The sequence below is a fragment of the Lynx rufus genome, unplaced genomic scaffold (genome assembly GCF_022079265.1).
Source record: "Lynx rufus isolate CCGP_SWC_20201006 ecotype Redwood Valley unplaced genomic scaffold, mLynRuf1.p SCAF_12, whole genome shotgun sequence".
NCBI classification, from domain to species: Eukaryota; Metazoa; Chordata; class Mammalia; order Carnivora; family Felidae; genus Lynx; species Lynx rufus.
In genome coordinates this window covers 65690600-65713716 of record NW_025814826.1, presented here as the reverse complement: position 1 = coordinate 65713716, position 23117 = coordinate 65690600, and the positions used below count along the sequence as shown (strand labels likewise).

The 23117-nt window shown below is 56.2% G+C and overlaps 1 protein-coding gene across 7 annotated transcripts in view; it reads left to right on the top strand.

Annotated features, from left to right (window-relative positions):
• AGO2 (argonaute RISC catalytic component 2) overlaps window positions 1-23117 on the top strand; it is a 113435-nt gene that overhangs the window by 65019 nt on the left and 25299 nt on the right. For all 7 annotated transcript variants that reach the window (XR_006961152.1, XM_047074231.1, XM_047074230.1 and 4 more), the window contains 10 exons: window positions 3239-3359; window positions 11133-11314; window positions 13096-13232; window positions 14045-14179; window positions 14939-15026; window positions 15681-15828; window positions 16525-16644; window positions 16777-16899; window positions 20406-20539; window positions 22298-22482. Coding sequence is in view for 6 of the 7 variants with exons in the window: in XM_047074231.1 (XP_046930187.1) it covers window positions 3239-3359; window positions 11133-11314; window positions 13096-13232; window positions 14045-14179; window positions 14939-15026; window positions 15681-15828; window positions 16525-16644; window positions 16777-16899; window positions 20406-20539; window positions 22298-22482 (1373 nt within the window). In the remaining variant the exon portion in view is untranslated. The remainder of the gene's footprint in view (window positions 1-3238; window positions 3360-11132; window positions 11315-13095; window positions 13233-14044; window positions 14180-14938; window positions 15027-15680; window positions 15829-16524; window positions 16645-16776; window positions 16900-20405; window positions 20540-22297; window positions 22483-23117) is intronic.

The window sequence follows — 23117 nt, the reverse complement described above, 5'->3', positions numbered from 1 at the left end:
CAGGTCATGATCTCGCACCTCATAGGTTCGAGTGCCGCATTGGGGTCTGTGCTGTCAGCTCATAGCTTGGAGCCTGCTTTGGATTCTGTCCCTCTCTCTCTCCGCCCCTCCCCCACTTGCTCGTTTTCTCTCTCTCTCTCAAAAATGAAAATAAACCTTAAAAAAAAAAAAAAGGTGCTGCACCAAGGCCAAAGAGGTTTTTGCCTGTTTTCTATGATTTTGATGGCTTCTGTCTTATGTTTAGTCTTTCATCGCTTTTGAGGTTATTTTTGTGTCTGGTGTAAGAAAGTGGTCCAGGCTCATTCTTCTGCATGTCGCTGTCCAGTTTTCCCAGCACCATTTGCTGAAGAGACTGTCTTTTTTCCGTGGAATATTCTTAACCTGCTTTGTTGAAGATTAGTTGGCCATACGTTTGTGGGTTCCTTTCTGGGTTCTCTATTCTGCTCCATTGATCTATGTATCTGTTTTTGTGCCAGTACCGGACTATCTTGACGATTACAGCTTTGTAATACAGCTTGAAGTCCGGAATCATGATGCCTCCAGCTTTGGTTTTCCACGCTGTCTTATTTTTAATGTGTTGCTGGACTCAGTTTGTTAATACAGTTGGCCCTTGCACAACACAGTTTGAACTGCATGTGTCCACTTATATGTGAATTTTTTTCAATAAAGACAGTTCTGAAAGTAAATATGTTTTCTTTTCCTCATGATTTTCTTAATAACATTTTCTTTTCCTTAGCGTACTTTATTGTAAGAATATAGTATGTAATACGTATAACATACAAATTTGTGTTTATCAACTCTGATACCGGTAAGCGTTGGTCAGTAGTAGTCTATTAGGAGTTACTTTTTGCGGGGCGCCTCAGTGGCTCAGTCGGCTAAGCGTCTGACTTCGGCCCAGGTCATGGTCTCACGGTTCGTGAGTTTGAGCCCCGCGTCGGGTTCTGTGCTGACAGGTCAGAGCCCGGACCCTGCTGAGTTACATTTTGGGAGTGTCTAAAGTTGTGTGTGTGTGTGTGTGTGTGTGTGTGTGTGTGTGTGTGTGTGTGTATGGGGTTTTGACTGGAGGTGTGTTCACCCCTAACCCTTGTGTGGGTCAAGGGTCAACTGTACTTTGCTTCTTCATCCATGTTTATAAGTGAGACGGGCTGTTGATCACCTTGTTGGGTTTTGAGGTAAAAGTTTTGCCAGCCTCATAGAATGAGTTGGGAGCCTGTGTCCTCTTAATTCTGCTCACGATAATTTTGAATTCAGTTGGGTGATTTGTTCTTTGAATGTGGGTGGAACTGTCCAGGGGAGCCATCTAGACCTTGAGTGGGCGGTGACATCTTGACCAAGAAGATGAGGATTTTGAAGCTTGGAGAGCGACGGTCTGGAGACAGCCTGTCTCGGGGGCCCAGAGCAGAGTGTGGAGACCCAGGAGAGACTGTGCCCTGACTGCTGGTCAGGAACGGCAGACTTGGAGGTCAGAGGCGCCCTGGTTGTTGCCGGGGCCTTGCACCTGCCCAGGCTGTGATCTCCCTCTCTGTCAGAGGCCTGGTGATTCTCTGTGGAGCCATCAAACAAGATGTTGCCCAGAGGCTCTGTTTGCGCCGAAGATCCCCCCCGGGCAGTGGGTATTTGGGCAGGATCGGCTGCATCCCTAGAGACTTCTCTGCCATGATCAGCACAGTTGAAGGTCAACTGGGCAAAGCCAGTTTGAACAAGGCAAGTCTTCTTAGGCCAGCTGTCCTCATTTTCTGGAAGAGGAATGGAATGAATTTCTGATTCTTGCTTCCTGAAGGATGACCAAGGCTTTGCCCCAGAGAAGCACCCTTAGAACCAAGCAGAGCTCAGCTCTCCCTTGCGGGGGGCAGTCTCTAAAATGTCCTCTCCCTCCCCTCTTGCCACAGTGCATCTCTCCCTGTCTGCCACATCCCATGAGCTGCTATTTCCTGACAATGACTGAGATTTGGATCATGCTTCCCTTACGAGGACCTTCGGGGGCCAGGCAGGCATCAGGGCCTTTCCTATCTGTACTGTATCAGGCATGGTGTGTAAGAAAAGTCCAGTATTTGGTGAGGTGAATTGAAATGCTGACCGATGGCTCAGTCGGTCGAGCGGCCGACTTCAGCTCAGGTCATGATCTCATGGCTAGTGAGTTCGAGCCCCGCGTCGGGCTCTGTGCTGACAGCTCGGAGCCTGGAGGCCGCTTCGGAATCTGTGTCTCCCTCGCTCTCTGCCCTTCGCCCGCTCACGCTCTGTCTCTTTGTCTCAAAAATAAATAAACGTTTAAAAAAACAATGCTAGTCGAGAGGTGCTGAGTGGGGCTCTCTTGAACAAACACGCGGAGAGGGTGGGCGGGCGCTGCTTTGCCTGAGTCTTGGAGCCAGCGGGATGGCTCGGCTGTCTCTGGCCGTCCAGAGTGTTTCTGCACACCTCTCGGCCAGTAGCGCAGTGAGGAGGGAGGGCCACGGGACCAGTCGGCGCTTACGGAGCACTGCCACGGGACGGTCTCTCTGTGTCCGCTGGAATTCTGGTGCCGTCATGCCGGGGAACACGCGGCAGCAGCAGCATCTGAGGGGCTTAAAACAACACACATCCTGTTTGATGCTCGTGGCCCTTCAGGTCATTTGTCCCTGCTGGGTTAGGTTAGACTTTGGCTTTGAGTCGAACGTAGGGTCTTTGTTGTGGACCCCGGACTGAAGGGGCATCAGCAGGGGTGCATACTTACAGCAGATCACGGGAGCGCGAGAGGCCGAGCCAATCACGCAGACCCCCCTGGAAGCCTGTGCTTGGAGCAGACCCTTTGCCTTTCCGGTGACCAAAGCAAGGTCACGGCCAGGCCAGCACCCAGTGTCAGCCGGGCCGGGGTCATGCCGTGCTCTGGGGGGAGGCCTGCAGAGTCCTGCAGTGACACGCGTGGTGTCCGATCCTACAGCCTCGGGAACAGGAATCCCATCCATGCTGGTCCTGTCTTCAGCGCCTCCAGGAGGTTCTGGATGTGTCTGTTGTCTGCTCTGTGTTGCGTGCACAGTGCCCGGCATGGAGAGAGTTCTCCCGTGTTTGAGTGGCCAAACGAATGAGCAGAAACCCAATGAAGGTTCTGGTTTGATTGTTTATAGAAGAAAGCTGAAAGTCATATTACTAGAAGGAGCCATAGGTTGTACAAAATCGCTTATAAACCAGTGTTAGAAGAATGTCGTCTTTCTATTCATTTCTCAGATTTTATTGACCTTTTGCTTGAATTGTCTTGTTTCAGGGAAATAGTGGAACATATGGTCCAGCACTTTAAAACACAGATCTTTGGGGATCGGAAACCAGTGTTTGATGGAAGAAAGAATCTCTACACAGCGATGCCCCTCCCAATCGGGAGGGATAAGGTGAGCGCACAGGGGTGCGTTGGGGTCAAGCAGGGTGCAGTGAAGGCAAAGGCAGACCTGTCGTCACGTGCTAAGTCACCCGGGAGAGAAAGCTGCGGTCGGCTCTACGCTTCGTCCTGCGGCCACAAAGGCCGCTTTCCGTGTGTTGTGCCTTCAGTGTTAGAGGGCTCATTTGGCTCGGGTCAGAGACAGGAGCTCAGAGCTTCTTGGAACGAGCCTTTTAAATGTAAAACACACATGCCACAGACCGTCAGACAGGAGCCCGGGTAGTAAAAGCCCTTTGGAAAAGTATGTTTGCAGAGGTGAAGGCGCGTGTGAGGGTGGCCGTGAGGCACAGCTGATTTCTGGCTGAAATGATAATCGTCGACTAATTAACCAACCCTGGTTGTTTCAAACTGTCGCTTTTGATGATTGCTTTTGTCCTTATCATGGCTTTACTTCAAGAGGGCTACAGTTTCTGCCTAGACGTTGTCACTTCTTGGCATTTCTTCCAACAGATGGGCTGATCCGGGATGGTAACGGGTCCTGTTTATTAGAAGAAGAGCAAAGACTCAGCTCAGGAATAATCTTCACATGAACCTTAAAGACAAAAAAAAAAAGCACAACAAAGAAACTAGTAACTTAACAGCTGGTCCAGTGCGTGCAGTAAACTCGATTCCCGTCGAGAATTACCTGACCAGTTAGCTTCGTGAGCCCCGGGGCCCCGGGAGGAAGGCAGCTCGGTGCCTACGGAGTCTCACGCTGCTGGCCACTGAGCTGCACGTTCTCCAAAGGCATCAAGTGTTCTAGCTTTTGTGTTTTTTGATCATCTCAACATGACTAAGCTCCTTGCGCTGGTCTCGGTTGCCAGGAGACCGGGTGGTCTCAGCTCCCAGCAGCGTGGCTCCGAGTTGCGGTGCTCTGATAACGGTAGAGGACGTTGTGGCCAAGGGAAGGCTGGGTGCTGATAAGAGCTCCGTACCCACTGGTCTCCAGGGGGCCCCGAGATAACGGCGGTGCCCGGCGGGACATTGCAGGGCTGGGCGCAGGGCGATTGACACGGGCGTTCTGAATTTGAGGGAGTCCCGGGGCCGAATGCCTGTGCCCCGAGTGGGATCGCGCCTTACAGATAAGCGTGCTGGCACATACGCTATGTATTGATTGTGAAGTGTTATGTTGAATGTGCGTGTTTGGTTTTGTGTAAAGTTGTACAGGAGAAAAGCATAAGGAGTTTATTCGCAGTTTATCTGTGCATATTTCTAAGTAGACACTAGGCGGGGCATAGGAATAGTTTTCCTTGAGAAGGGGTGAGGGGAGTTGATCCAGTGTTCACATGCGAAGCTTGTCTGTTGTGGAAGTTAACAGGCTCTCTGGGGTGAAAACAGATCTGAGCCGAGTCCTTGCCATGCCCTCTGCTGCGGTGTGGGACCTTGGGTAAGCCCGCCCACCTGGCCAGGCCCCAGGTGCTTCCATAAAGGGGGGAGGTATAGAAGCCACCTCCCGGGGTCCTGGTGACAGCCGAAGGGATCCACCCTGAAGAGTGCGTCCCCTGGTGGCCTGCTGCCTGTGCCCCGGACGCAGTTTCGGGGGGCAGGAGGGCGTCTGCATTTCTAAGGAGCACTTCTGGGTCCCAGATCCTACTTTGAGCTGTCCTGTTTGAACGTACGGAATTGCGGCGCCTGGGACGTGGCACACGCCTGGCAGACGTGGACGGCTGTGGTTGGTGGTCTCAGAGGTCTGCGTGGCCCCCACCCCGTGCACGCTGTCGTCCCCCCCCCCCCCACCCCCGTACCTGGTGGACGCTCAGTGTCTGTGGACGAACGTAGAGAGCCCCACCCCCACCCCCCAGCCACTCCTTCCAGCCGTTAGGTTTCTATCAAGTGGTTGCGATATGCAGACTTTCCTCTCTTCTGTTGGGGAGCCGACACGATGTGGCTGCTTTTCTGCTCCTCTGTCCTTTCACCTCGTGTAGCAAAGCGTCTCTTGTTTTCTCTTACATTTGCTTTTTTCTGCGAAATGCCTTCCTTGTGTCGTGGGCACCTGTGTAGTAAGAGAGAGGATCCCGTGTCTGCCAGCGGCTGGACGGGGCCGGCGGGCGGCTCTCGTCCCCCTCCGCACACACAACGTGGCCCGTGGCGCTTCCTCGGGAAGGCTGCTCTCGTCATGTACCCTTCCTCCGTCCTGCCGAAAGAGCCCGCCCTCCTCACCCCCAGCCCTGCGTGGAAGGGGAGGCGCCCTGACTGGGGCCCAGAGGCCCTGTGCCCTGGGCCAGGCCCTCACGTTTCACAGCAGGTGGCAGAGCTCAGAGGACTTGCATTTAACTCCTGGGCTCTCTCTGCGAGATCAGAACGTGCGTCATGTTGGGTTCCTGGCGCTGGGCCCGGCCTTGGGTCCTCTCTTTGGGTCTCCGGCTTCTTGTAGCGACAGGGTCTGTGTTCAGGGACGGCACCGGCGCCTCTTTCCTGGAAGCAAGTGTCCTGTCAGGCCAGGGGTACAACTTGAAAGGGACGCAGACCCTGTACAAAACGTCTGGCGCTCCTGCCTCATCACCCCCGTGCCCGGGCAAGCCCGGGCCGTGAGCTGCTGACCCGGCCTGACAGGAAAAGGTGTTGGGGGTTCCCGGCGGGGCAGCGAAGCTTCCGGTCAGCAGGCTTGCGGGAGGCCGGGGGGTGGGGAGCCATCCTTCAGGGCCCTTCCTAGGGCAGCACACGGGGGAGGGATCCCCTCGGCCTCGTCCGCTCTTTGGGGCAACTCCGCTGCCTCTCGGCACCGAGGGGCCCTCCAGTAGAGACACAGCACGTGTCACAGGGCCTTGAACCCAGCTGGCCTGGCTCAGACCTGATACCTGACAGAGCAGCCACTTACACCTGCTGGTCCCACCCGAGGACGGTGACTGAATTCCCAACCGCCCTCGTGGATGTGCTAGGAAGGACTGTGGGTTTTGTCCAAAGTAATCTGGAGGGACGACAGTTTGCCTTTTGAGAAGATGGGTTGCTGTACATTCGCAGGAGGCCCCTGGACGCATCCAACACGAGATGGGACCCGCCTGTCCCCTTCTGGGAGGAGCGAGGCCTGGAGCTTGGGCGCTGGCTGCACCTGGCTCAGTGCACAACCCGCCCCACGTGGCCTCGACTGCACAATAGCCCAGTCTTAGAAAAGAAAACCCGGTCAAAACACACCTGCTTCCTTTGTCCACAGTCTCTCTGTGTCCCTCACGGGTCCGCTGTCCCTTCCTCTGTTCCCTGGCCGTGCAGACACCAAAACGGAGCCCCCCTGTTGCAGCTCTGAGGAGGGAGTTGAGCGTGTGCCTTTGCCCTGTCTGGAGACCCTGAGTTTCACAGCTGGCTCCCCACCCCCAGGCCTGGGCTGTGTCCCTCTGCTGCTGTTTCAGGTGTCGGTGCTCAGAAGACGGTGGCCGCGTTCCAACAGTTGTAGCTGTGTCACAGGCAGCTTTTTACAGGCGCTGTCGCAAGTGCCCTGGGAGGCAGGTGGGCTCGTGGCCCGTGTGCGCAGCCGGGGAGCCCGACAGAGCCCTGCGTCCCGCACAACTCGCATCGGTGGCCACGGGCTGCTGCGTCGTCGGGACTGAGGGCGGTGGGTCCGGCGTGTGGCCCAGACCGACAGGAGGGTGTCCTCAGGTCGTGTCACAGCCGCAGCCTCGAGCTGCCCTGCCCACGATGGGGCATTTCCGCCGAGGTCTCCGCTGGCCCTGAGCCTCTCGAGGCGCCGCGCTGGGTGGAGGCTGCCGTCGGGCCTGGAGCACGTGCGGCTCCCTGCGTGTGGGCCAAGGGGAGGCTGCAGTCCACTTACAGATTTCCAGAAGCATCTTGTGCTGAGGAAAATACAGCGCCCTGAGAACCGCCCCCCCCCCCCCCCCCGCCCCCAGTGCTCGGAGGCATTTTCCCCAGCTGTAGTGACGTGTAATTGACAGATAACATTGCATATTTGTAAAGCGTATGTGACGATTTGACGTTCATCTACATTGTGAGATGATCCCCATCGTTAATGAACACATCCGTCACCTCATGTAATTACCACTCTTTCAGTTGTTTGCACTTTGTCTTGATCGACCTGGCAAGATTACGGCATCGCGATGCTTTTCCTGCAAAGAAAAGTTTGGTACGTTTATCTGAGTGCCTCGTTACTTCATAAAAACAGCGTTTGTACCGGAGGCCAGACCATGACCTCCCGCCTCGGCCTCAGGCGGCCCTGCACACCTGTTCACGCGGGACACAGCACCCCTTCCGCCCAGGGCTCCAGAGACCGTGACTGTGGCGGGGCGGGGGGGGGCATGTTCAAACTTTTATTTTCTAACCAGAGTGTAGGTGACATACTGCACTGCATCCCGTGCGTTCCCAGCATTCGACGTGGCGACACCAGTCCTGTATGTTATGAAATTCTCCCCGTGACGAGTGTGGTCATCGTCTGTCACCACACAGTTAGGACAGCGTTCTGGACTCTCTTCCCTCTGCTGTCCTTGTCATCCCCATGAGTCGTAACTGGAAGTCTGTGCCCCTTCACGTAATTCACCGTCCCCGCCTCCCCTCTGGTGACCCCTAGTCCTCAGTATCGAGGAGTCTCTTTCTGGCTTTCCATTTGTTCCTTTAGTCTTTTAAGCTCCAGATATAAATGAAGTCATACAGTATTTGTCTTTCTCTGTTTCACTTGGTGCGACATCCTCTGGGTCCCTCCGCGTGGTTGCCGTGGCAAGATCCCACGCTTTCGTGTGGCTGACGTTCCGGTGTGTCCAGTCTTCAGTCCGTGGACGCCCGGGCTGCTTCCGTGGCAGTGGTCACGCGGGTGCATGTGTTTCTTCAAATTAGTATTTTCATCTTCTTCAGCTAAATACCCAATAGTGGAATTACTGGATCACGTGATACTTCTGTTTTTAACTCTTTTTTTTTTTTTTAAATGTTTGTTTATTTTGAGAGAGAGTGCGCACACACGTGAGAGTGTGCAAGGGGCAGAGAGGGAGAGAGAGAGAGAAAGAGAGGGAGGGAGGGAGAACCCAAGCAGGCTCCGCACTGTCAGCACAGAGCCCAACAAGGGGCTCGGGCTCAGGAACTGTGAGATCATGACCTGAGCCGGATTCCAGAGTCAGACGCTTCCCTTACTGAACCACCCAGCGCCCCACTTCTGTTGTTAACTTTTTGAGAACCCTCCACGCTGTTCTCCAGAGCGGCTGCGCCAGTCTGCGTCCCCACCAATAGTGCACAAGAGTCCCTCTTCTTCACATGCCCGCCAACTGTGGTTAATTGTTCGTGGTTTTGATTCTAGCCGTCCTGACAGGCGAGAGGTGACACCTCACTGCGGTGTCAGCCCTGGTTTTAGCAGCCGTGTGTGTGTGTGTGTCCGTCACATACGGTGTTTCCTTCTGGAAGGGGCCCTACCGTCGTGCCCTTCTGTGGCTGGGCTGCGGCCACTTGCTGGTCAGGTCCACGCGCCTGGAAGTGTCCTCTCTGTCACGGCTGTCTCCTCGGCTGGGCCTCCGGCCACATCCGGTCGGTGGCTGTCAGGCGTGACGGCACGCGGTGCTGCTGGTGACTTCTCTGGTTCTCTGGTGACGTCTGGACACGGCGCGGTGAGTGTGCGAGGGGGGATGTTACCCAGGGGTTGAGAGTGCCCGCTGGGAGCCGACAGCAGGCCTGTCGAATGAGTGACGAGTGAGGGGCGAGTGACGAGCGAGGGGCGAGTGACGGGCGAGGGGCGAGTGACGGGCGACGGGCGAGTGACGGGCGAGGGGCGAGTGACGGGCGAGGGGTGAGTGACAAGTGAGCTGGTGCGGCCCAAATGCTCCACCTGGCACGTGACCGCTGGCCAGGGTCCATGCCAGGCAGGTGGGGCGGAGGCAGCGGGATGGAACCCCTTCCCTCTGGGACTTGGAGGCCTGGGAGCCTGGATGGGGGGAGGTAGGCTGGGCGCACGGGCGGTGGCTGCACATGTGTGTCGTCTTGCCCTGAGTGTGACGGCCTCCGGTCGGCACGTGGGGAGTGGAAGGGCCCCGCCTGGCCCCAGCCCGGCCTCTGCCCTTTCATGGATGTGCGGCCTTGGGCTGGACCTCCCGTCTGATCTGTGTTTTCATGTGTAAAAATTACTGGGGGCACCTGGGGGGCCCAGTGTGAAGCGTCTGACTCTTGATTTTAGCTCAGGTCAGGGTCTCACAGTTTGGGCGTCCGAGCAGCTCAGAGCCTGCTTGGGACCCTCTAGCCCCCCGTCTCCGCTTGTTCTCGTGCTGTCTCTCAAAACAGAGAAGATGAACGTTAAGAAAGAAAGTAGTGAGCAAAGTCTTAGTTACTGGGATCTTTGGTTATTTAAGGAAAAAATGTATGTAATCTGTGATCTGTCAAAGTAGACATTCCGTGACGATTGGGAAGTATGGTTGACAAATACCGAAACGGCTTCAGGCACTGAGTGTTGCGCGTGCCCTGTGTTCAGGATGACGTCATCAATTACCAAATAATTAACTGCAGGATTTTACGTGGTGAAGCGAAGTGATGGGGGTGAAGGAGATCCAAGCATCACGTGGAGCGGGGTGAGGGGGCGAGGGGCGCTTCAGAGATGGGAGAGAAAGAGAGAGAGAGACGACTCGGTGTCTGCTTCAGGGACTGAACCTCTGACCACTGTCTAGGACGCCAGCCACTGGCCGTGCGGGGCTGTGTAAATGTGGGTTGGCTAAAAGTTAACAAAGCTGAAAATTCAGTCCCTCGGCCACACCCTCCACATGTCAAGTGCTCAGTGGCCACACGCGGCCCGTGGCTGTCATCCTGGGCAGCACAAGAAGAGACCGTTTCCATTATTACAGAAAGATCTATTGGACGGAGCCGTTGTGGACCATTGAGCAACTGTTGTGGCAAATATTCTGAGGGTTTGCTGAGAATTTTAATTTCTGGCCAGGAGATCCTCCTGGGTCTTGTAGTTGAGGCTTTTCTTCTCTGCTTATTTTGTGCCCAGAGATGCTGGTACCATTGGGGCACAGACAGTCCCGTAGGACAGCTTCTGGAAGTGGTGGGGGAAGAGCCCCATGCGTGTCCCCACCACCGCATCCTTGATTCAGACACTCCTCTTCCCACATTCCATCGTGAACCTGTTCCATCAGAGAGGAAAGCTGAAGGCATTGTAAGGGGTGCACACACAGTCTAGAATCCACAGTTAGCATTTGTTTTACCACGTGTCTGTTCAGAGGACCCAGAAAATGGGAACCCCCAGACCCACTGCAGCTTTTCAGTTGCATTGGGACATAGCTCTCCAGAACCCCCAGCTAGCTCCCAGGCCCCTTTCCTATGTCCCAGAAGCAGCCTCAGCCTGTGTCGCACTCCCTGCCCCCACCCACACCCCCGTCTGGACCCCGAGGCCAAGAAGCTGCTGTATAGCATCAGCCCCGTTCTAGTGATGCGTCCTTAGGATAGAGTGTCCGGGTGCTTGCCTCTCCTGAGTGCCCCCGTGTGCAGGACCAGGCAGAAATCCCAGGGGTTACGCTGGGGGGGGTGTGCACGTGCCCATGTGTGAGCAGTTGTCTGAGGGACTGGCTCGATTTCCCTAGCCAGGAGTGTTCTGAGAGCTGACCTACCACCTTTGACCTCCCAGTAGCTTCTTAAGAGGCCAAGTGTGAGGGGCAGGTGGGTGGCTCAGGCAGTTGAGCATCTAACTTTCAATCTCAGCTCCCATCTTGATCTCAGGGTCGTGAGTTCAAGTCCTGTGTTGACCTCCACACCCAGGGTGGAGTCTACTTAAAAAGGGGGGGGGGGACAAGAAGAGGCAAGTGTGAATGACCATGTGCTCTGGATCTCCTCACAGGTGGAACTGGAGGTCACACTGCCGGGAGAAGGGAAAGACCGCATCTTCAAGGTGTCCATCAAGTGGGTGTCCTGTGTGAGCTTACAGGCGTTACACGATGCACTTTCGGGGCGGCTGCCCAGCGTCCCCTTTGAGACGATCCAGGCCCTGGACGTGGTCATGCGGCATTTGCCATCCATGAGGTGAGGACCAGGGAACCAGGAGTGTCGGCTGCTCCCCTTGAGGGCTACCTGGCGAATATGAAACCTCTGCCCAAGGAGGAGTGGAGTTTTGGAATCGGGGTGGTGACGGTCCTGGGTTTTATGATGAAAATTATGACGATACTAACACGGAAAATCTTTAATGTAAAAATAAATCACCAGGGGTGCCGGGCTGGCTCAGTCAATAGAGCAAGTGACCCTTGGTCTCGGGGTTGTGAGTTCGGGGCCCGTGTTGGGCAGAGAGAAGGCCTGCCTGTCTTTGTGCCCACCGGCCGTCACGTTCTCGCTCGGCTAGCCTTGTGAGCTGTGTTGTGTTGCTCTGTGGCCTTCCCTCGTGGGACTAGTGGTAGCAGGAGGGCATCCCCAGCCCCGTACGTGGCTGAGCACCCACCACCCGGCCGGCTCTGAGACGGCAGGAGGACACGGTGCGTGTTCAGATCGCCACGCTTGAACTTGACGGGACAGAAGGTGGGTGGACCCTTGAAAGGCTCACAACTTACCGGGTGGCGGGGCTGCACTAATTCCTGTGTGAGGCCAGTTTGCTGCCCTTGGACCCCGGGTTTCTGACCCGGGAAGCCTGCTGCTTCCAGGTGTGTGGCACACGGTAGGGCCTTGGGGACTGTTTGAATGAACCAGGGACAGAAGGAGAAACGAGCCCCCTTGCTGACCTCTCCCGAGTATTGACCGAAGCTCTGAGGTTTGAGGGGAGGGTGAGAGCAGGTGCACTGAAGTGCCTGTGAGATTTCAAAAGGGACCCTGGTGTTCTCAGTCTCCAGATAGGGTGGGGTGACCCGATACGTGGCAGTCTGTACCTCCTGGCAGGGACCCCCGGCCCCCAGGGTGTAGTCTGTGAGTGGTTGGAACTGTTGTTGGCAGGAAGGCAGGTGGGTGCAGTTGGAAAAAAAAAAAATCTGGACAGGCAGTTGCCAAAACGTTGAATACCTTTTTTTAATGGTTGGCAGGAATTATTGTGAATTCTGAAGTTTTGCTTTCTGTGTTCTTTTGAATTAATTATGATGTTACTTTTATAATCGGGAGGAAAGCCTACTTTTGTTGTGGAAAAATAACAGAAAAAGTGGCAGGACGAGCCTGTGCGAGGGGGAGGGCAGGGTCTGCCCACACAGTCCCGTGGACGGGGCCCCCCGTAGAGGGGAATGCGGCCTCCACACAGCGTGTCTTCCCTTTGGATGCTTAGCGACGACACGGCCCCGGGTGACCGGACGCGTGGGTGCTGCTGTGCTGCGGACATGTCCGCTTCGCTCAGGGGGCCCCTGCCCTCCGCGCTGTCAGCAGCCGGCCCCCGGAAGGCGTGTGAGTCTCCTCGGGCCCGACCTTTCTGTCCCGCCGCCTCCTCCCCATACGGGCGGGGGAGGGCGTCCCTGCGGCCCCCCAGGGCCCGGGGCTGGCCCGGTCCCGCCACCTCGGCACACCCGACACGGCCTGTTTCTAGAAAGGTCTGAGCGCAGCCGCGTCAAGAGGGGCGGGGCTGTCGTGCGCAGCCATGGCCTGTGTCTGGGGTCCAGCAGCCGTGGGCGCCGAGCCGGAGCACCTGAGGACGCTGCTCTCCCTGCCCTGTGGCAAGGCCACGCGTCCCCAGGGGTGCGTCTTCAGCAGCGTCGCTCAGTGACAGCACACCCGTGCGGAGAAGACAGCGGGATTGTTGGTGACCATGAGCGTTCGCCTGCGCGAGTGACCTGCGACCCGCAAGCCTGGAGTCAGCTTGGCGGAAGCTCGCCTGATCGGACGGGGGTCTCTCGTTGCAGGTACACCCCCGTGGGCCGCTCCTTCTTCACGGCGTCCGAGGGCTGCTCCAACCCCCTCGGGGGGGGCCGGGAAGTGTGGTTTGGCTTCCATCAGTCCGTCCGACCTTCTCTTTGGAAAATGATGTTAAACATTGATGGTAAGCAAAGCCCCGGTCTTTGTGGCGGGGGAGGGGGGGGGGGGGCGCCTGTGCGGCCGGTTCCACACGTGGCCTCTGTCAAAGCCAGAGCCGCTCTTGCCCCTGGCCTCTGTCCTCTGCTCTGAGGTTTGAGCAGTGGCTCTCAGAGCCCACCAGAGCCGCCTGCAGGGCTCACTCTAGACAGCGGGGATCAGGGTGCTGAGGCGGGCCCAGGGGTCTGCGTCTCTGACAGGCTGCTGCTGGCATCCACCGGCAGGGTCAGCTTTTCTTGGGAGGGGCGGGGAGGTGAACGGACCCCCCACTGCTCGGGCCACCCTTCATCTCACCTTGTCATTTTCAGCCTGCTTGATATGAGCACAGGGGGGCTGACTAAGGGCCAGCCTGCTGTGTTGCCTTCGCGCTGCTCTCCAGGTTCAGGGCGGCCTGCCCGCCCCCCCCCCCCCGACCCCACCCCGCAGGCAGCCTCTCAAGGTTGGATCACACAAAGCAACAGTAAACTTCAGAGAGATCTACACCCGGAGACACTCAGAAAACCCAGAGTTGTGGTTGTCGTGATCTGCTGGGGTTTTCGTTTAATCCTGATTTTATTCTCGGAGGGTGACTTTATCTTTGGGCTGTACCAACCGCTTCCTGTCAGCCCTGACCGGAGGGATATAGGGTGGCCCCCTCTGGCTCTGTCCCACCTACAAGGCCCGAAGGTGGCCTCCAGGGATCAGGCGGACAGAGCCCAGGTGGCCGGCATGGAAGGGGCACCACCGGGCACATCCCACGTCACGCTTTTGCTTTTTTTTGCTGTTTTTTCCCACCTGTAGTCTCAGCAACTGCGTTTTATAAGGCACAGCCAGTAATCGAGTTTGTTTGTGAAGTTTTGGATTTTAAAAGTATTGAAGAACAACAAAAACCTCTGACAGATTCCCAAAGGGTAAAGTTTACCAAAGAAATCAAAGGTGGGTAACTGCCTCGCGCATCGGGCCAGGGTCCTGCTCCCCAGTGCGTTTCCTTAAGTCCTGACAGGGATGTGGGGGGGCGGGGGGGGCAAGAGAGGTTAGCCATCAGATGAATTAAACCCCTTTCACAGAGCAGGAATGATGATGTTCTAAATAAATGGCTTTCCGTGTAGTGTGAGGAGCAGGTCAGTGACCGGTGGCATCCAGGTCATTGGCTGTTGGGACCAGAGAGCCTCAGTGTGGTTATAGTCAGTGTCTCTTGCTGTTCTGGGGTGGGGCGCATGCTCTCGTGCCTGGTCACGTGGTCCTCACAATGGTGGCATCTGCACCCACTGAGTCAGGGTTCCACTCCGGAAGACACAGCCCGAGTGCGGTGACCTGGCTTGGGCCCAGCCTCGGAAAGCTGGCTGGCACCTGTCACCCACCCCCCCACACACACACAGGCCATCCCCCCCCACAGCCCCCCGGGCACCTGTCCTTTCCCGATGGCTTTCTAAAGGCTGTCGCATGTACCCGTTGCTAAAAATAATCCTAGAGGAAGTGCGGAGTCTCAACTGAGCCAACATCGTCTCTTTCTTCTTTAAGAACAGTGTCCAGCCTCTGGCCTTGGCATTTCTGGGGCCGAAGGCATCCCCGTGGCTGAGATGGGCCCAGCCCGACAGTCCCCCTCCCTCTCAGGTGGCGCTCGGGAAACAGGGGCCCGAGCCCCAGGCCCCCAGGGCGGGTCTTGACCCTGAAGCTCGGCTGCTCTGTTGTCAGGTCTGAAGGTGGAGATCACGCACTGTGGGCAGATGAAGAGGAAGTACCGTGTCTGCAACGTGACCCGGCGGCCCGCCAGCCACCAAACGTAAGTGGCCTCGCTGTCCCGCCCACACCGGCTGTGGCTCTCCCCGTCACTGCGGCGACCCTTCCGGAAAGGGTTATCTCATTCTAGCTAAAAATGCTAGCCCTGTGTCTTTGGCTCAGTGGGGCCAAAAACTTCGCCAAATGAAATAAAATAAAGGAATAGCTCTTGCACAGGGTGGGGACAGGTTGGCGGCTCCCTGTCGACTTTTCTTCTGGAATGTTCAGGCGAGAGAGGGTCGTTTTTGTTTGTTTTCCAGTCGTCAGTGCTGAGCCGGTGCCGGGAGGGGTCGGGGGTCCGGAGGCCCTGCCCCGGATCGCAGGGGCGGCTGGCTCCTGCCCCTGTGCTCTGGCCCAGCCTTGGCCAGAACGCGCACAGACCTTTCTGGATTTTTCCTCATTTGTCCGTCCCGAGTTTGTCCCGAATTGCTTGCATGTAGTGTAGACATCTGTGGTCTGTGATTCCCAACTCCAGAGAGGGCAGGGAAGTTTAGGAACTACTTACCCAGAGGGCATGGCTTGGGTTTGAGCCCTTGAAGGTCCCTGATCAGGTGCCCCACACGTCTCACCCTACGCCTCCTTCAGCCCCCAGCAAGCAGCCCTGGGTGGGCATGGCCACGTGCAGGGCTCCGGCCTGACCCCTTCTTTGTCCTCCTAGATTCCCGCTTCAGCAGGAGAGCGGGCAGACAGTGGAGTGCACGGTGGCCCAGTACTTCAAGGACAGGCACAAGCTGGTTCTGCGCTACCCCCACCTGCCATGTTTACAAGTCGGACAGGAGCAGAAACACACCTACCTTCCCCTCGAGGCAAGTCTGGTCTCTGCAGCTCCGGCTGGCGAAGTGCACCCTAGACAGACACCAGCGGGAGGGCCCCGCCTCTGGTCCTGCCTGCCTACGGCCCCCGGGCTGGTGACGGCGACACGCCCGTCACATCTGTTTCCCCGTGAATGAAATGGTGTGTGGGGACTCTCCCCCGTCCATCGTCCATCGAGGACGAGCCCCGTGTGCCTAGCAGGTCCGTCCCACAGGGTAGAAGATGTTCAGAAAAGCTAGTTTCTTCACTTGTCATCTAAGATTCACTTCCTGCTGGGAAGATCCTGGAAAGATTAAACGCTAAAACTGAGGCCCCGATTTTAACTCTTTCCTGTCAGTGCCTTAAATTCTCTGTCCTTGTCCGGTTACTCAAGCATCCGGCTGGTTTTCCCGCACCCCGGTCCAGAAGGCCAGCCTCGTTCCCGTCAGCAGGCAGCTTCAAGCTCCCACCTGGGGAGGGTCCCACCTCCTGTTGGTGCCAGGCTGGGCTCACCGAGGAGGATTTCTGGTGCCTGCCACAGGGCCCCTGAGCGGCAAGTGTGCTGTTCCTGGTGGGTTCCGGGAACAGACACCGTGGTGAAGAGACACGTGTAGGACAGGTAGAGCCGGGCCACCAGCCCCGTGCTCAGCCTCAGACCCCCGCCCGGCCCTCCTGCGCTGGTGCCGACGTCCGGGGTCTCTCCTTTGTAGGTCTGTAACATAGTAGCAGGACAGAGATGTATCAAAAAGCTGACCGACAATCAGACCTCAACCATGATCAGAGCGACTGCCAGGTCGGCGCCCGATCGGCAAGAAGAGATTAGCAAGCTGGTGAGCGCCTGGCTCCCGGGGCCAGCCCTGGGGTGGGGACGCCCAGGGGAGCGCGGTATGTGGCGCCCAGGGCAGGGGAGCCCCCGATGCTTCTTCGGACGGACACGGCTTCTTTCTTTTTTCCTTTGCAAGATGCGAAGCGCAAGTTTTAATACAGATCCGTATGTTCGTGAATTTGGAATCATGGTCAAAGACGAGATGACAGATGTGACCGGACGGGTCCTCCAGCCGCCCTCCATCCTCTACGGGGGCAGGGTACGTGCGTGGCCGGGGTGGGGCAGGGGGGCGCCGATGGGTGCCTGTCGCTCGGTGGTGAACAGCAGCTTTTGAGCCCACTGAGGCCGGACCCATCACCAGAGGCGTAGACCGTGGTCCAGGTAAGGGATTCTTCCCACACTGGGTGAAGCCGGCCCACGTTAGGGAGCCTCAGGAAGGATGGAGTTGTCTTGGTCGTATTGGAAGTTTTTCACAATTACCCTTTATCTTTCCAACAGGTAGTTTTTATTAGCCCATCAGCATCTGAGAAGCGTTATTCTTTGCGTGATGGGTACTCTGCCAGCAACGAATTATTTTCCAGAAGCTTATACTGCTCTTCTGGGTTTTTAACTTCTGTTTCAGAGGTATTTGTTGGCAAACAGAGCCACCAGTCACTCCTGTTTTTGCTCGTGTGTTGTTGCCCATGAAATGCCTGGCTTTTATCGGTGCACAATAGGGTGTCCTGTCCACGGAGCCCTGACAGAGTTCACGAGAGGGGTCGTCGTCACCTCCTTGGGGCCTGAGGCCTTAGCCTCACAGGCCACGGGCTCTCACGGAAGCATTCTAGCTGACTCTACCTTTTACACTAGTCCTCCAGACCAGTGGCAAGGCCTGGTTTTGTTTGTAGGGTTTTTCCCTTTCTTGTAAAACGTAGGCTCTGCTTTTTCAAGTGTTCCAAAGTTCAGAGGCGCCTGGGCAGCTCAGCCAGTGTCCAACTCTTGATTTCTGCCCAGGTCTTGATCCCAGGGTCGTGGGATCAAGCCCTGAGTCGGACTCTGTGCTGACAGCGCTTGGGATTCTCTCCCTCTTTCAAAAAATAAGTAAAACAAAATATGGGGAACATGGGTGGCTCAGTCAGTTAAGCGTCCGACTTTAGCTCCGGTCACGATCTCACTGTTGATGAGTTCGAGCCTCGTGTCAGGCTCTGTACTGACAGCTCAGAGCCTGGAGCCTGCTTCATGTTCTGTTTCCATCTCTCTGGCCCTCCCCAGCTCATGCTTGGTCTCTCTGTCTCTCAAATATAAATAAAAAACACTAAAAAATAAAATAAATAAGATAAGATAAAATGAAGTGTTCCAAAGTTCCAAAGGTACACAGGGGTGCCTGGGTGGCTCAGTCGGTTAAGCGTCCGACTTTGGCTGGGGTCATGATCTCACGGTTCGTGAGTTTGAGCCCCACGTCGGGCTCTGTGCTGACAGCTCAGAGCTGTTTGGAACCTGCTTCGGATTCTGCGTCTCCCTCTCTGTCTGCCCCTTCCTCGCTCTCAGTCTGTCTCTCTCTCTTAAAAGTAAAGAAACATTTTAAAAAATTATAAAAAAAAGTGCACAGAACTACACAGGAAGGGGGTGTCTGGCCGGCTCAGTCACAAGAGCACACGACTCTTAATCCCAGGGTCGTGACTTTGAACCTCACGTTGAGCATGGAGCCTACTTAAAAAACAAAACAAAACAAAGAATTCCAGGAAGAAATCTCTTTCCCTCTGTCCTGGTTGCTTCCCCAGGAAGTGACTGGTGTCTCTCTGCCCTTTATAAAACTGCCCAGGGGTTAGTCACAATTTTTTTTCCACCCCTTCCAGTGCAAGTAGTGATGCATTAAATACACTTCTTTTTACTTAAAGCCTTCTCTTAGAGGCCGTAGAGGTCTTGGAGATGCTCCCATGCATGCGTGAGGCATGGCGTGTTCTTTCTGAGTCTTACTGCCTGGTGTTCCTTCTGTGTGGGGGTCCCCATCCTGGTCCCCATCCTCTGAAAGAGGTTTTCTCAGCAAGGCTCACTTGTGAACCTATGTCCAGACACAGTGCAAACGTAGCACCTTTTTGAACCCTTGTCACAACCGTAGGAGGAAGAGCGTTTCGTTCTGTTTCACAGGTAGGTGCCTAGCAAGGCCCTTATTACATGGTAAAACCAAGATCACAAATCTGGAGTTTTTTTTCACTGCCCGAGCCCGCGTCTGTTTCAACATTCTGTCTCTTAGTAAATACAGGAATGGTCTGGAAAATAAATTTGTTCTTGTAATCTTATCTCGCAAAAACACAAGGATTGTAGGGATTGAAAGTTTATAATGCTTCTTTAAAAAATTTTTTTCTTTTTAATGTTTATTAAATGTTTGTTTTGAGAGAGTGCATGCAAGCAGGAGAGGGGCAGAGAGAGGGAGAGAGGAGAGAATCCCAAGCAGGCTCTGGGCTCACAGAGCCCAGTGCAGGGCTCGATCTCACGAACTGTGAGATCGTGACCCGAGCCGAGGTTAAGAGTTGGGCTCCCCATCGCCTATCCGACTTGTCCATTGTCAGAGCAAAACATTAAATGCCCCCCAAGGGACATTTGGCAGTGTCTGGAGGCTGGCATCTGGTGACAAAGACTTCTGACATCCTACGGTGCGTAGGGTCGTCCAGGTGTCGGCAGTGCTGAGGTTGAGAAACGCGGGTGTCGTCTGAGCCCACGTCTGCTGAGTGGGTGTGTGTTTGCTAAGCCTGGAGCGCCACACTGGTAGTTGGAGCCCATCTCTTACAGACAGAGCCAGTGGGGCCACGGCAGTCGTTACCAAAATACAGGAAAGAAAAGCGTTTCTTTCCGTAGTGTTTGACTTGTGCAATAGGCCGGTGTTACTTTTGTAAATTAAAAATGTTTTCTGCTAAAACCACCTCTGCAACTGAATGCAGGGACCCAGATGCGGCCCTGCCCGTTGGTGGTGCCCGCGGGCCTGAACAGCCCCGTCCTCCTCCCCGTGGCCGTTCCCTGCTGTCCTTGTCCTCCAGAGTCACTTCAGGGAACTCAGAGATTGCTCGGGTGGCGACGCTGAGGCCTGGTCCTTTCTGGTTGAGAGATGACAAAACCAGGCGGACACGTCGCTTGCTCTTTCCTCACAAGTGGGGGTAGCTTCCGTTCCTGGAACGACCGCAGGCAGTGGCACGTGGAGTGGAGTGGAGGGGTCCTAGCTGGCCACTCTGCTCCCCGGCCCGGGGCCTCCCCTTCCCTGGCTGCCTCTGTGATCACAGAGGAGATAAAACGAAGGAGAGCATGTTCTGAACCAGGAAGCCTTCCTGTAGCATCACAGGGCACTTCCGTTCTTCCAGGCTACCCTTGAGGTTGGGGGCAGCTCTGGGCCTCTCTGCAGTCCTTGGCCTGCATCCACTCATCCCTCCGTGCATCCTTCCGTTCTCTGTTTACCCATCCACCCATCCACCCATCCACCCGTCCTTCCTCCTCTGTCCCCGCACCCACCCCTCCGTCCATTCTCCGTCTTCCCATCCCTCCCTCCTCCCATCCCTCATCTCCCATCCACCTCTTCGTCCGTCAGTCCGTCCGTCCGTCCATCCATCCTGCAGATACCTCTGGCCCACTTGCAGCGCTGGGCAGGTCAGGGGTGGGACACCACACAGAGGCTCAGTTCTCAGCCTCAGGAGCACCTGGTCAGGGGATCGGCAGAGGTAGGGAAAGTAACACCACCCAAGGTCAGGAGGTTTCGTTTCCCATTTTCCCTCACTCTGAACGTCTATTTATTTGCAGAATAAAGCGATCGCCACCCCTGTCCAGGGCGTCTGGGACATGAGGAACAAGCAGTTTCACACGGGCATTGAGATCAAGGTGTGGGCCATCGCGTGCTTCGCCCCCCAGCGCCAGTGCACGGAGGTCCACCTGAAGTAAGGCTGCTGAGGAGACACGCGGGGCCGGGGGCGGGGCGGGGCCGGGGGCGGGGCCGGGGGCGGGGCGGGGCGGGGTGGGGCCGGGGCGGCTCGGGGGTGGCCGTGGCAGGAGTTGGTGACCTTTCCAGGCCAGCGGACGTGTGCCCGGGATGGGGGCCTGGCCAGGAAACGTGAGCCGCCTCGAGGCCGCTTTCACTTCTCAGACTCACTAGCCGAGAGAGTGTGGAGAAGCCGTGCAGGTTATATAAGAAATAAAACCGAAAGTGAACAAGAAGTTTGAAAATTAGATGCAAAAGAGAAAATTATATTCAGTGAACTCAAGTTCCCTTAAAAAAGCCCTTCAGCTTCATATGTCTGTATCCCCCGCCCCGGCCCGGCCCAGGCTGTGGACCCTTAGAGAGTTGGCACCATAACCACGCAGCTTTGGGGCTCCGGGGTCTCTTGTTCCCACCTTAGGTCTTAATCTCAGGGCCGTGAATTCGAGCCCCGCACCGGGCTCCGCACCGGGCGTGAAGCCTGCTTAATAATTAAAAAATAAAACAAAACCCGTAGAGCTTTGTTACTCGTGCTTTTGCGCCAAACAAACCTAACAGGGAAGAGAAAGCCTTTGCTTCCCGCCTGTCTTGGGTGGAAGCAGGAGGAAACTCAAAGCCTGAGAAGGTAGCCAAGGGTGGTTCTGGAAAGCCACGGCTCACAAAGTTCTCGAGAGCTGACGTCAAGGAAACAGGCTGTGTGTCGGAGGCGTCTTCCACGCCGCCAGCAGAATTCGCTGGAAGCACAGAGCAGCTTAGCTAAGAAACAGAGTAGGTTAGGACCAGAACACCGGGTGCCTCTCTTCCCCGCACCCTGACCTTGGCTCCTTCATTGCACATTGCCTGGAGCCGGATGGCCCCGCAGGGAATCCACCTGTAGATGTAAGTGCGGACACAGAACTGCACTCACGTACGGGAGGTTGAGCCCTGGCCCCATTGGATCACAGTGTCCTTACCGTTAACTGGAGAAGGCGACGTTATTTTTATTCCTAAGTTTAAAATAGCAGCTGCTGATCTGTCTGTGCCCCCCCCATCCCCCCACCAGGCTTCACCCGGCCTGTTGGCAGTCGCTGCTGGTGCCACTCTAGCTGTGGTCTGTTTTGTTCCCTCCCACAACTGTGTCACCCCAGTGAAGTTGTACACACAAGAATAGCGGGGGAAGTCCCGGGGGACGGGCCGTTCGCAGTTTTCCTCTCTCTGACATTGTTGGCCATCCACGGAGTCCTGTGTTCTGTGCCAGAACCTGGGAGCTGGCCGGGCCTGCCGAGTGGCGGCAGCTGCTCCGTGCATTGCTCTAAAAGGACAGCACTGTCACTGCTCCCTGGGGGTGTCACAGGGTGAGGCACATGGGCCCTTGCGGTTGGAAATCTTCTGTGTTATCAAGGCAAAATAGCCACAGGAGACTTTTCCGTACCCCACGTGTATACTCAGCACACCCCACACGTGTACTTACCGTACCTCGTGTGTGTATCCACCGTACCCTACGCGAGTACTCAGCACACCCCCCGTGTGTACCCACCACACCCCCGTGTGTACTCAGCATATCCGTTTTCCAAGAGTTAGCACGTTGTCGGCTGTGTCCGGGTCTTGAACCAAGATGCTGATGTCGGTGAAAATGGTTTGGGGTTGTCTGTTAAAGCCGTGCCCTTTACTTGGGGCCTCTGGCTGGTCTGGATTCTTTGGCGCTCCTGTGCGGTCAAGTCTAACGACGCTTCTCCTTCAGATCCTTCACAGAGCAGCTCAGAAAGATCTCGAGGGACGCTGGGATGCCGATCCAGGGCCAGCCGTGCTTCTGCAAGTACGCCCAGGGGGCGGATAGCGTGGAGCCCATGTTCAGGCACCTGAAGAACACGTACGCTGGCCTTCAGCTGGTGGTGGTCATCCTGCCTGGCAAAACCCCCGTTTACGGTAGGCCTTGGCGGTTTGGCTGGCTTTGCTCGTGACCTCCGTGGGTGTTGGGTGCAGCCAGAACCCTTTGTGCTTTTGCCACACCGGGGAGTGCTCGTTTCTGGCTCATCTGTAAGCTAGGAAAGACGAGGGGGTCTCCGACGGCTGCTGCCTGCGCTGGTCTCGTCTGAGGCCACAGTTCCCAGAGGCCAGCACACGCTGCGTCATCGTGTCCCCATCCGACGTGACGGTGGCTGGACGGAGGAAGGTCCATTCAGTGCACACGCGGTGATGGCCGGGGCCACCGTCCGTCGTCCTCCATGTGACGTTTGTGGGCCCACCTCAGAGCTCTCTGGAAGCTCATCAGAATCCTTCGTGCCACAAGGGCAGTTGCACGTCCATTCAGCTGACACTCCCCAAGTACCTCTGATGATGCCCCAGGCCCAGAGAGTTCAGAGATGAGACCCAGCCCCCCATCAGGCAGCCCCAGGGCAGTGGCGGGTTTAGACTGCTGACTCTAGGGCAGGCGATGGGGGGGTTGCTGAAAAACAAAGAAAGAAAGAAAAAGAGCCCCGTGGGAGCCCAGAGGCGCCCAGTGGAGGAGGTGTTGAACGAGAACCTGGGGGTGTGTGGGGTGCGGTGAGGCTCGCCAGCTG